The 14299-nt window shown below is 36.6% G+C and overlaps 1 protein-coding gene across 1 annotated transcript in view; it reads right to left on the bottom strand.

The window, feature by feature from the left end:
- Positions 1-14299, bottom strand: part of CDRT1 (CMT1A duplicated region transcript 1) — a 143535-nt gene that overhangs the window by 3228 nt on the left and 126008 nt on the right. The window contains exons 11-12 of the mRNA XM_036768809.1: positions 10200-10358; positions 6955-7160 (exon numbers count right to left, since the gene is read on the bottom strand). Coding sequence (XP_036624704.1) covers positions 6955-7160; positions 10200-10358 — 365 coding nt within the window. The remainder of the gene's footprint in view (positions 1-6954; positions 7161-10199; positions 10359-14299) is intronic.

Below are 14299 nucleotides of genomic sequence, written 5' to 3'. Positions count from 1 at the left end.
ATTTCACTTTGATGAGATTTTGTTTGTCTGCCTGGTAGAATATGAGGTCTGGATTTGTTTCATTTTTGTCTCCATACCCCTAGTATCCAGCACAGTACCTAGCACATAGTGGATACTTAATAAATGCTTGTTGAATGACTGAATGAATTTCTAGCTGTCTGCATATAGTTTCTAGTCTTCTTACTCCTAACTCTCCTCCATTCAATTGACAAGTTACTCGTTGAACACAGCACTCCATCATCTCTTCTCTCTGTATCATTGCACTTCTTGACTCCCATGTCTGGAATGCTTTGCCCTCTCAACTTTTTCTCTTAGTTTTCTCAGTTTCCTTCAAGGCTCAGTTCAAAACTCACTTTCTGCAGGAGGCCATCCCTGGCCCCCTAGCTACTAGTGCCCTCCTCTCTGAGATATCTTCCATTTACTCTGTGTACTAATGATTTCTTAATAGCAAAATCTAATGACCTTTTCTCAATACTCACTTTTCTTGACCTATCTGTAGGCTTTTACACTGTTAACCATCCTCTTTGTCTTGATACTGTCTTCTCATTAGGTTTTCAGAACACTGCTCTCCTGGTTTTCCTACTATCTATCTGACAAATCCTTCTCAGTTTCCTTTGTTGGATCCTCATCTAGGTCATGACCTCTACTACTACTACCCTACTGGGTTCTAGGCCTTCTTCTCTCTCTCCTATTATACTACTTCCTTTGGTGATCTCATCCTTTCCGATAGATTTAATTACCATCTCTAATGTTAGTGATTCTTAGAGCTATCTATACTTCCCTAAACACTCTACTTGACCTCTAATCTGCCATTCAGACATCTCAGTCATGTAAATATCTTGAATTCAGCATGTTCAGAACTAAACTCATCTTGATATCCAAGTATCTAAATCTTCTTCTCTCCCCTCCCTTCACCTTCAGCTTCCCTGTTACTGTCAAAAGCAACATCATCCCCTAAGTCTCTCATGTTTTCAACCTCAACTCCTCACTTTTTCACCTTTCATGCCATTGTCCCCATCCAATGCCTCATTCAATTTTTTGCCAAGGCCATTCAATTTCCCTTTTGCAACATCTTTCAAATACGCCTCCTTCTTTCCTCTGATGCTGCTACCACTCTGGTGCAGACCCTCATCACTAGTAACCTGTTGGTGGGTTGTACCTACCTCAGGTATCTCCCCACTCCAATCTATCCTCCATTTAGCAACCAAAATTCCTAAAGCCCAGGATATCCATATAACCTTTCTATTCAATAAACTCCAATGGCTCCCTATCACTTCCAGGATGAAATAAAAAATCGTCTATGTTTTATTCAATTACCTAATGGGGAACTCCTGAAGTTTTTTTGAATAAAAGAGTGCTCAGAAAAGTGAATAAAGAATTTTACTCGAGTAGCAGTGGGAAGAATGGATTGCAGATACAATAGATTGGAGGCAGGAAAATCCATTAGGAATGTAGTAAAATAGTCTACGTTAGACCATCTCGTTTCTGTGAATATCATAAGATTATCAAATGCCTTGTTGAAATATAGTTATACTCTGTCTATGGCATTCTGTTGTCAGATCAGTCTGGTAAACTAGCATGTAGTTTTATGAACAAAGAATGCTTGCCTATCACTTCTATAAGAAAGCAGGAGTGCCGACTTAAGATGTAATAACTATATATTTAAACGTTTGAAAGTGTGATTAAGATGCTGGTAATAATTGTCCTTTATTTAAATAAAAGTGGAAAAATGTGTTCATAAAACATATTACTGCATATCTGATATGTATCAGGATCTGATCTGTTGCACTCTCCCTTCCCCTAATCCAGGGAGAGAAGTGTTAGTGGAAGTGAAGAATTGCAGAGTTAGAATGAACCTCAGAGGCCATCTAGTCCAAACTGTACCTGAACAAGTATATCCTCTCAAAAATATTCAAGATCATCCACCCTTCACTGCTCCTTCACAGGGGAGTCCATTCTGCATGTGATATATCTCATTGTTAGGGGCTTTTCCTTATGATGTATTGAATGGAAAGCACACAAGTTATAAACACACTAAGTAGCTCAGGAATGAGTGCATATTCCTGGGGCTTATTTCCAAGAGTACATCAAACTATTTATGAGTACTTTTTGGATCCAGTTATCCAACAAGTATCCTGCCATCATGCCCATAAGGGAGACTGCGTCATCTTTTCCTAAGATCTGGGTAAACTACACCTGAATATTCCCAATAGGTGCCTCTAATTCTTTTTGTCTCACTTGTCAACTCTACAGTCTGACTTAAGACCACTCAACTGAAATTGCTCCTTCCAAAGTTATTGATGATTTCTTAACTTAAAAATCTAATGACTTTTTCTCTATCCTCAGTCCTTATCCTTGACCTCTCTGCAGACTTTGACACTGTTGATCAGCCTCTTCTACTCGAGACTCTCTTCTCTCTAGGTTTTCAGGACAATACTCTCCCTTGGTGTTCCTCTTACCTGTTTGATCATTCCTTCTCAATCTCTTTTGCTGGATCTTCATTCATGTCATGACCAGTAACCATGGTTCTTCCACATGGTTCTCCTGGGTCCTCTTCTCTTCTCCTTCCATGCTACTTCACTTGGTGATTTCCTCAAGTCCCAGGGATTTAATATCTCTATGATGATTATCCAACCTAAACCCCTGTGCTGATCCTCAGTCTCACATCTCTTGTTGCCTATTAGACACCTCAAACTGGTGTCCATGATGTAGACATCTTAAACTCAACATTTCCAAAAATAAACTTATCTTTGCCCTCAAACCCTTCCCACTCCCTAATTTCCCTATTACTTTTGAGGGTACCGCCATCCTTCCAGTCACCAAAGCTTGCAACCTAGTGTCATCCTTGATTCCTCACTGTCTCCTACCTATCATATCCAAATTATTGCCAGAACCTGTCAGTTTTACCTTCATAACATCTTACATACTCCATTTTCTCTCTTCCGACACTGCTACCACCCTGGAGCAAGCCCTCGTCACCTCATGCCTACACTATTGCAATAGACTGCTCAATTGGTCTGCCTGCCACAAGTCCTGCCGCTCCAGTCCATTTTCTACAGTGATTTTCCTAAAGTACTGGTCTGACCATGTCCTTTCCCCTTTTTAATAAACTCCAGTGGCTCCCTCTCACTCCCAAGACTAAATAGAAAACCTTTTGTTTGGTATTCAAGTCCTTCATAACCTGCCATGCCCCACCCCTTCCCAGCACCTTTCCAATTTTCTTATACCCTACACACACACACTACCTCCTTCCCCCATGAATTCTTGCACCCAATGAGCCTGATCTCCTTGCTGCTGTTCCTTGAACAAGATGCTCTATTTTTTGACTCCAGGAATTTTCATTGGCTGCCACTCATGCCTTGAATGCTCTCTCATCTCTGCCTCCTTGCCTCCTTCAAGTTTCAACTAAAATAAATTCCAGCTTCTATAAGAAGCCTTTCCGTTTCCCGCTTAATTCTAGTGCCTTCCCTTTGTTGATTATTTCAAATTCATCCTATATCTAGTTTGTTTGTACATGTTTATATGTTTATTCCTTCACTAGTCTATGAGTTCCTTGAGGGCAGGGACTGTCTTTTACCATTAATTATATTCTCAATGCTTTGCACAGTGCCTGGCACAGTAAGCACTTAACAGGTGTTTATTTTCTGACTGACCTGACTGAAAAAAGAAGTGAGGTTAGTCTGGAATGACCTGTCCTTGATGAAGTCATGTTAGTTTTTTGTGATTACCATATTATTTTCTTGATGTTCACTTAACGGTCCCTTAATTATATATTCTAGAAATTTCCCATAAGACAGTTAAGTCTCTGTCTGAGATGCCCAAACTTCTAAGGTTTAGAGTGAGTGGGACAAAAGTCCAGGACAGTACCAGGTGGTAGATAGCAATTTATCATAATTCTTTTATGTTCTCTGCTCTTGTAGGAACCTGACCAATAAAAAGTGCTTCCTGGGAAAACAACTTCCCTACACAAAGTAAGACCGCACTTTAACCCAAAGTACCCCTCCTCTGTTGACTAGCAGAAGCATCTGAGTACCCCTGTGGCTGGGACCCTTACCCTTACCTTTACCCTTAAATTTCTCAAGCTCATCCTAAGGCAAAGTTGTAAAGTTTATCTTTGACATCGCTGTTGTTTTTGACTGGCTTATAACAAAAGTCAGCATGTTTTAGTGTGAAAAGAGTGCTGGATTTAGATTAAGAAGATCTAGATTTGAATTCTGTCTTGCTACCTGTATGACCTTTTGCAAATTAATTCATCTCTTTGGATCTCATCTGTGAAATGAAGAGGTTAGAACACAGGGTCTAGACTAACCCTCAAAAATTTTTTATCTTGAATTTAATCTTTAACTAGTTCTTGTAATGGTTGCACATCTTTATTGCCACTTAAATTTACTAATACTGTTTTCTAAATCAATTCTGATAGAAGTAGCATTTCTCTGATACCCACTACAATTATATTATTTCTTCCCTACGACAAACCTAAGAGAAAATTAAGTATGATATCCCTTTTACAGACAGAAAAAAATATGGTCACAGAGTGGTTAGGTCACATGTCCAATTACTCACAGAAAGGAAGCCATAGTTAGGATGTAAATTCAATTTCATCATTATCTTTTTTCAAACATTCTCAATATCTATCCCATTACCATATGGAATATAACTGACTGATGTTTCACTTCATCTTCTAGTATTATAGCAGCAACCAACTCACCAGAAACTGACACAAATTCAAAATTGGTAACCAACACTTCTAGAACACGTGATAGTTCTATCATTCTGTGACTGTTTTAATGAACCACAAAATTCTGGAAGGGTTTTTTTAATCATCTAGTCTAACCCCCTCATTTGACAGGTTAGAAAATTGAGACCCAAAGAGATGAAGTGACTCTCATAAGAGTACAGATAAGTAGCAGACCCAGGACCAGACTCTACCACTCGTAATCTCTAGTCCTGGGCTCTTTCAAGTTAGAATCTAATAAATCCAGGTTAATTAAAATAAACCATGTTGATCCAAGTGGGCTATCAAATTTTGGTGACTTGACAGATGGTTGGTTATAGGAGACAGACAAAAGAAAAAGTAGGATGCAGAGGTTCTGGATCATTGAATGCATGCCTTTCTCATTCATTCATCTTTCATTCCCTTCCTGCAGAGTTCAGGGAAAACTAGGAATGTGACAGCAAAGATAAATAAGTACAGGTGGAGAGAACTGATATGCAGTAGCTATTTCCTACACTGACCTGTAGCAGGGTCTCTTGCTCTTTATGACCTTGAAGTGGTGAAAGTACACTGAAGAAAATCTGTATGTCCATTAATTTTTAACAAATAGAACTCTGACTATGCTGTGCTCATAGCAAGGTAACAAAGTGAATACCCATTTCAAATTTTAAAAAGTCTATCAGAAGCCCATCTATGCCTGAATAAAAAACCAAAAATATCAACTCTCTACTGCTTCAGAGAAATTATCTGAGTATCTTTTAGACTCAGCATCTCCTTGGGAAAAAATTATGTTATCTTCCTTAGAAAAAGAGTAAAACTGGCCCATAGGGCTATAAAACTGTACATACCGTTTGACCCAGCAATACCACTACTAGGTCTGTATCCCAAGGGGACCAAGGAAAAAAGACAAGGACCTACATATAAAAATATTTGTAGCAGTTCTTTTTGTGGTTGCAAAGATTTGGAAATTGAGGGGATGCTCATCAATTGAGGAATGGCTTAACAAGTTGTGGCATATGATTGTAATGGAGTGCTATTGTGCTGTGGGAAATGATGAAGGGGTTGTGTTCAGACACTAATGCAAAATGAAGTGAGAAGAACTGGAAGATCAGTGTGCACAGTAAAAACAATGCTGTAATGATGATTAACTGCAAAAGACTTGGCTTCTTTCATCAGTACATAATCCAAGACAATTCCAAAGGACTAACGAAAAAATGCTACCCACCTCCAGAGAGAGAACTGAATGCAAATTGGAGTATAATTTTCTCACTTTATTTTTCTCCCTTTTTAAAAAATGTGGCTAATATGAAACTATGTTTTGCATGATTTCACATGTATACTTGATATATTGCTTGCCTTCTCATTGGGTGGGGCAGGGAACAGGGGGAGAGAATTTAGAACTCAAAATTTAAAAAGAAAAATGTTAAAAATAACAAATTTAAAAATATTTTTAAAAGAAAAAGAGTAAGACTTCTTCTTGACACCAGTTTGACCATGGCTTCAAGATAACCTCTCTTGATTCTTTGTTGACTCTACCAATGCAGAAGACAGATAGTGAGTTAAGTCTTGATAGGAAACTTTCTTAAAGATATACCTCAACTGAGTCAGAGTGATAGGGCAAGTAACTAACAATTCATTTGACTTTCACCCATCAATCTCTATTATGTTCAATATCATATAAACCTAGGTTTGGACCACTCTCATGCTTAGCAAGTCTAAGCCCTCTAGCCTTCATTTAATGACCTAATAGGGGACAGAGAGGACTGGAATATTAATTTTTCTATAGAGTGATCAGCTGATCCAATTTCCTATGCCAATTCCAAGGACTTGTAAATTCTAGAGAAGGATTTAATGTGCCTAAGAAAATATCGTTACTTTGTAATAATGTATGTGCTCTGAGGAAAGGGCTTCCACATTTCTCACGTAAGATATCTTTCAGATACGTAAACACGATATGCTGTTTTCATGGTTCTTCCCTTAGAAAATATTGCTCAAGGTTGTAAATTATGAAAAAAACAAAAAATGTAGTGTGGATTATGGCTCTAATCATCTAATTCATCTAATGGTAGATGAATCATTAAAATAGACAACTTCATTTCAAGTGGAATAAGGAAAGGAACCTTAGATAAACAGCAATTTATCTTGTGAGAATAATTTTACAGCAGCCCCACCATCACCACATTCTTGTAAGATTAGCTCCTCCCAAGACTCTCTGCCTTTGTATTCACAAAATCATTTACCAGTATACTTAGCTTCAGTGTCAAGGTGTATCTTTGGATGACTCATTCTATACTCCTTTGCAGAGGAAACAGTGTCTTCCTTTTCCTTCTCCTTTTCCTTCTCCTTGGGTTTCTTGGTAAGTGGCTTATTCTTGTCTGAGTAATACTGCCATTTAACCTCATCAAACTCGAACATCACAATGTTGCTCTCTGTATTGATCACCATCCTAGGACCAAAATAACACCTCAAGACAGACACATTTAATCAAGCTCCCAACAAAAGAGAACAGCAACCACATGAAGTGAAAATTGCAGGACTTGTTCCACTTTATCTAAGCAACATGAATGAAAATTCCCAAAGTATCTGTTTGGTAGATGTAGCAAGTGAGGCCATGTAGTGGATATAGCCAGTTGGAATAATTCACAAGACTATAATTTGAGAGGAAAGGAACCTTAGATGTCTAGTCTAATCCTCTCATTTTATAGATGAAGAAACTGGTACCCAAGGTAACTAAGAAATAAAGTCTCTTAACCTGTCCTCTGATTCAAAATACAGCATTCAGCCTTATTAGTCCTTTCTCAAAAATAAGCAGGCATAGCTTTTATCTTCATCAAAAATAGGTATGTGGTACATTGGACTTGGTCCTTTCTCCATTTCAGGAATCCTAAATATTATAGATAAGGATTTATTTTGAGTTTTTAGCTGCTTAGTTCACAATATTTTTAAATGCCTCTAAGTGTTCAGATGACTGACAGATGTTTGAGATAGGAACTAGTACTACAGATTGGAAAGTGCTGAGTACTAAGGGAAGGAGGCTCAGAAATATATCCTTGTGGCCTTAGACTGGGTACAGCATCACTAGTAAATGTTTATGAATTCAAGCATATGTTAACATTACTGAATCAAGACTGACATGTGGTGGTATTCTGAAAATTGTTGGGCTTGACAAACTTAATGGCAGATCTATTTTTCTTATTCCACTTTTTCATTCTATCTTGTCAAAGTTAAGCATTCTGTATTTTTAGCAGAAGGGCAATATCTTTTTATAAGATACTGCATCACTAATGTCCCCTTTGCTTTATATTCTAGAAAGTTTCTAGAACCTTGTTTTAAAAGGTTGCTGACTGCAGTCTACCATCAACTCATTTCAGTTGCTCAAAATATCTAGATTTCAACTACATTTTCTATTTGATCTGTGCACAAAAATAATTTTTCCCCCTGGAAAAACTAGAAAGGGCCTCGGGAACTATTTATGATTTATATTGATACTAAAAGTTCCTCTTGGAAAGTAATGTTTAATTAATTAAAAGCAAATCATTTTTTAGGATCACAGATTCCTTAAAGGCCGTCCAATGTGACCCACTCATTTTAGGAGAAAGTGAGGCCCAGAGAGGTTAAGTATCTTGCCCAAGGTTACACAGAGTGTAAATAATGAGACTGTGTATCAAACCAAGGTCTTGTGACTCCAGATCCAGCCTTCTTTCCGCTGTACCACACAGCTTCCTCTTCATAAATGATAAAGGTTAAGCAAGTTTGTCACAATTTTATAGCATTTTTCATTTGCCAACATTATTATTTTATAATTTTACCTTCATTAAAGCACTTAGTATCCTACTTTTAAGAAAGGGAAATAGTATTACCCTAAGTTTCATTTCACAATTGAGGGAAATTAAGTTTTCTCAAATTATATAGAAAAATGAATAGAATCAACTTGATTCCAGTTGGCTTTTTAAAGATAATGTACTTGTTCTTAATATTCTGTTCAGAATGTAACAAATTGTAATGAATAATGAACTTAGTGATACTATTTCTGTATACTTATTGATTCAACTCTCTCAGCATTTCTACTCACTGAAATACCCCCACATGCATATTTCTTCCTATAATTCTTTTCTGATTGGAAGTGTGAAATTACGAACAGTTAGGGCCAACAGGTAAATAAGTGTGTGAAAGATGATAAAGAATTTCCTGGTAGCAAAAGAATGGCACCCTGTTTTATGGAAGGGAACTCCAGCACAAAAACTTAAATAATTTTCTTCCAAACATGGAAAAGTTTAATAATAAAGAGATGTTTTTGACTCCCAAATGGTTTCTAAGACTTTTGCAAAGCCAATTCAGCCCCCAAATTCACTCTCCCATAATAGTTGTAATCAGATGGTGTATATATACTCATACTTTTAGTGAGAATCAGAATTTCATAGTTAAAAAGAACCTAACAGTTCATCTATTCCAACCCACACTGGAAAAAACAATCCCTATTTAAAGATACAAAAAGAACCTAACAGTTCATCTATTCCAACCCACACTGGAAAAAACAATCCCTATTTAAAGATACCAGAAAAATAGCCATCCAGCCTTTCCTGGAGACCTCAAATGAGGGGAAACCCACTACTTCACAAGGCTACCCATTCCACTTCTGGGTAGATAAAATTGTTAGAAAGTTTCTTCCCTACTTCAGGACCCAATGTACTTCTTTCCAAATTCTACCCATTTCTTTAGGCTCAAACAGAACAATTCTAATCTTAATCTGTCCTCCAACTCACTCAATTCCAACTCATTTAGATGTGGATAACTCTAAAGAATCTGTCCTGGGTCATTTTATCCTCCTCTATACTCTCTCTTTTGGTGAGCTCATCAATTTCCTTCAGCCTCTACACACATTAATCCCAAATCTATGTATACAGCTCCAATCTCTCCCCATAAATCTAGTTCCACAGCTGAAATAGTCTGTTGGACATCTCCAATTGAATATACTGTCAGAACCCCCCTACCCCATCCAAACTTGCCTTTCCTTCCAAAGATCTCTTTTTTAAAAGTAATAGCATTGCCCCAATTATCTGTTTGGTCCCCCAGAGTTCTCTTTAATCCTTCCTTCTTCCTTACTCCCTACATTCAATTAGTTGCTAAATTTCATTGATTCTACCACTGCAGTATCACTTGTATCAATCCTCTTATTAGCAAATCGAGGGAATGTTTCCCAGAATTCAATAATATTTAACAAATTTATTAGGCACTTAACATAGTCCAAGAATTGTGCTAGACTCTGAGGGAATACAAAGATGAAACAATATATTCCCTGCCCTCATGGAGCTTACAAACTAATAGGGAATAAAACATGTAAACAAAATAACTATAATACATAGCAGAATGTGATGAGTGCAAAGGAGAGGTCCAGACAAAGTGCTATGAGAAATCTGAAAAGAGATGAATAGAATCATCCAAAATAGAATTGCTCATGGCTCTGACCTCCACACCTACCACCCACCTGTTGCCCTCAATAAAGAAGGACAGCACTGGGTCACCTCTGCCATTGGCTTTCATCACCTTCAGACAGGTCCCGTTCAAAAAGTTATATATGCGGATCTTCCCGTCAGCACAGCCACTGATTACCCGGAGATAGAGGAAGGCCACACAGAGCACCTCCCTAAAAATAAATAAAACAATGAGAATAGTCAATTTTTTGGTCGGACATATATACATATATGTATATATGGGTATATACGCATATATATGTGTATATATTTTAAAATGAAGAATATAAAGAAATTATTTTTCCCTTTTTTTTCTTTCCTACCCTCTTGCCTCTTACAATAAAGGTACAGTGTCTAAGTGTGTTCAGGTTGATTAATGTAACAATAGAAGAGATCAAGGTTTGCTGGTGCCAAATATTCCTTCAGGAAATTAGGCACCCAGGGTCCCAACTAAGCAATGGGTTATACATAGCAATGACATGCACTGACTTCTTTGCTCACTACAACCCCTATTAGGTGAGAAGAGGCTAAAAGGAGTATGTGAAGACATTAGAAAATAAAGTTAATTTAAAGTTAACCTCCAACCAATATACAAGGTCAAAGAGGTTTAAAGAAAGAACTCTAAGCCTAGAGGAGAGGGGAACTGAATAAACCCAAGGCAGATATGTGCAAGACTTATATGGATCACAATAAAGAAGACTGGAGCAAAGGAACCACATTGAGGAGTGGCTGCTTTGCTTCTGAAGATTCCTTAAGGTTAAGAGCAAGTCATCTTGTGACTCATTCAGAGTGGACTTGGAATCAGGAGATGTGGGTCTGTATCTCATCCTGATTCTTCTACTTATTGACTGTGACCTTGGACAAATCCTTCTGAATCTCAATTTCATCATCTCTCAAATCAATCAATCAATAAACATTCATTAAGCTCCTAATATGCACCAAGGGCTGCTAGGCAGTGCAGTGGGTAGAGTGCCAGGACTGGAGTCAGGAAGACTCATCTTCCTGAATTCAAATCTGGTCTCAGACACTTACTAACTATGGGGCTCTGGGCAAGTCACTTAACCCTGTTTGCCTCAGTTTCCTCATCTATAAGGTGAGCTGGAGAAAGAAATGGCAAACCACTTCACTATCTTTGCCAAGAAAACACCAAATGGGGTCACAAAAAGTTGGACATGACTGAACAACACCAACAAAAAAGAACTTAGACTTTAACACATTGAACTAGCATTTTGATTTCACAGGAGCAAGATTCCTTGAGATGAAAGAGCTGTTTTTATGTCTTTTTCCATAAAGTGATTAGTAAAATATTTCATCAACACCCTCTTTAATTTGAAAGCCAAACTCAAGATATATTTAAGAGGGATTTTAGTGGATTTAACACTAAGATTAAACTGCCTCCCTTAAAAATGCTATATTTCATATGAATTACTCTTGGAATTATTGTGTTGTTGGCATGTTTTAATGGAAAAGAGTTTCCATGTGGACATTAAATATTCCTAACATTCTCACTATTCTAGCATCTATTTTTTATATCTGAAACACGTGTAAGCTGTTAATACAGAACCAAGTCAAAGGCTTTGCCATAATCAACAAAGATAATATAAAAAATACATTTTTAGCAATTCACTCAATAATTACTAAATAATAATAAGTTGCTCCTTATGCTCCTGGGACTGTTGGGCAAATTCTTTTTGTTCCTCAGCCAATGTTATTATTTTTTATGTATTTATAAATGTTTTTGTTGATACAAGTTGTGACTACTTTCTATAGAGCATATAAATATGTGCTGTATTTGAAGTTACTAAGTTCTCTGTTTTAAAAAAAAAGTGAGATCAGATTTGTAGCTAAGAATATAGCAAAGTGATCTGTTAGTAATTCATATTCCAGTGTGAAACATTTGAGTCAGTAATTATTAATCTTATCTGGCCATGCAACTTTCTGGTTTTACAAAAACACTAGAGTTTCATTCTCCTAACTTACTGTAACTATTCTATCATTCATTATATTAACAATGCATAAGTTTTTTTGTTTTTTATTTGATAAAATTTACATTTTCCTTGTATTGGATTTCTTGGACTTGACTAAAAATTATCTCCGTCCTTTTCCATTGGGGATTCTCTTTTACTCCTGAATTCTTTACTTCTCAAAATTCTGTAGTAAATGTTATGGATTTTGAATTACTTATTTTATTTTCCGTGCTGCTCTAACTACTTGTATTGCCTTCCCCTTTAACTTTGCTTTTAATATTTGTTTTCAAATATTAATTAAGGAAATCTAGGATTTCTGATATACTTTTGATTTCTCTATCTTTCCTCATATATTTATTTTTGTTGCCTTTAGTTGAGAGTTCAAATATTCAACCATGTTTACCAGTAGATATTGATATAATTTTCACATGCCTCTCTGAAACTTTTCACCAGCTCTCCCAAGTTGCTTCTGACATGTTGGTATTTGATGTCTGTCTTTAGGGGACTTCTTTTATTATTCGTATTTTTCTCCTGTGTTTTTACATTTTCTGCCAAATAGTGTCAGAGAATGTATTTTTCATGATGGTTATAACAAATTCCAACTCTTCAAAAAATTACTCTGTTTTATTATAATTATCCTCCTACTTGAATTCACACAGCCAAATTTAAAAAGATCTTTTTGAAATTCTAGTCTAAGTATGCATGTTTTTGTCATTTGTTTTGTTTTTAGGTATAATTTCTAGAGTTTGCATTATGTGAGAATTTTCGATGATTTCAGAGTCTTCAATTTCTCCCTTTTTTGATTTTAGTAAGCACCTTGATTTCATGTAAGCTTAGGAATCAAATCACTTTTATAATTGCCCCTACACTGGTCAATAGTACACTGATGTTTGATTTGGAGCTGAGACTCTGTGTGTGTGTGTGTGTTTGTGTGTGTGTACGTGTCTGTAAATGGTAACATGTGTTTCCAATTTCCCTCTTTTTATTTTAGTAGCTCTTCAGTTTCATCTAATGTAATCTTAGGAATCAAATTGTTTTTGATGTAGTACTGGTACATAATGAAAGTATTCACGTCCTCAGTACATTTAATGTACACTTGTGGTTTGCTTAATTTAGGGTTTAGTGCCATTTGTACTAAAGCATTCCAGCAGTTGAAATATTCACATTTATAATTTATTCCTAAATATTTTGCCTTCTTGTGGTACAATAAAACAAAGGACTGCCGTTAGGTCCACTGCCTTTAATGGCGAACTGATTAATATCAAGTTTCCATTAGGACAAGATGACAATTCTATGCCACCCCATTTATTTCTTTGATTCATAGAAGAGTTTTTATTACACAGGCTAGGGGCCTAATCCATTCAATGGTATTTTCAGAACTCACTTGGCCAACAATCCAGGGTTCCTGCCAGGCCTTTACAGCTACCATGATGGTTTCAGTGCACAGGCTAACTATTTTATATCAGTCTGACTAGCATTCCCTTATTTTGCTGTTGTCTACCCACTCTCATTATAATGACAATGGATAATGAATGGACTTGGATGATGATGATGATGATATGAAAATGATTGTATCACACAAGCAAAGAAAACGTGGAGAAACATTTTAGATTGGATGCCCATATAATATAGAAAGCAAATCAGAGAGCCTCTGGGTTGGTGCAGTTATCAAAACTTGGAGTATCCAAAAAGGAACATGTCACCATTCTGAGAAATAAGGACACTAGGATCAGTATGGCCCAGAGCAAAAATTCTTTGCAGAATGCCAATGATACTGACTTTAAAAGAGAAGCTCAAAAACTTCTGTTGTCTCCCTGTTTTCTTTTAGATAAAATGTAAACTCCTCAGTTAGGCTTTTTAAAATGAATTTTATTGATATTTTCTATTTCCTACTTCACCATAGTTATCCTAAGTATCTTTCCCTCTCCCCTCTTGTTCCTAGACAGCTATCCCATATGACAGACACTATTTTTAGATAGGAATAAAAAAGGAAGCACAACTGATAGGTATATCAAAAAAGCCTGAGAATGTGTGCAATGTGTAAAACCTGTGGACCTCCCACATTCATGAAGGGATACGTTGGGCGTTTCTCGTATCTATGCAGTTGAGTGCTGTTTGATCTTTATAATTTTGTTAAATTTACTTTG

This window comes from Trichosurus vulpecula, chromosome 7 (assembly GCF_011100635.1).
Source record: "Trichosurus vulpecula isolate mTriVul1 chromosome 7, mTriVul1.pri, whole genome shotgun sequence".
NCBI classification, from domain to species: domain Eukaryota; kingdom Metazoa; phylum Chordata; class Mammalia; order Diprotodontia; family Phalangeridae; genus Trichosurus; species Trichosurus vulpecula.
This window is presented reverse-complemented; position numbering and strand designations above follow the sequence as displayed.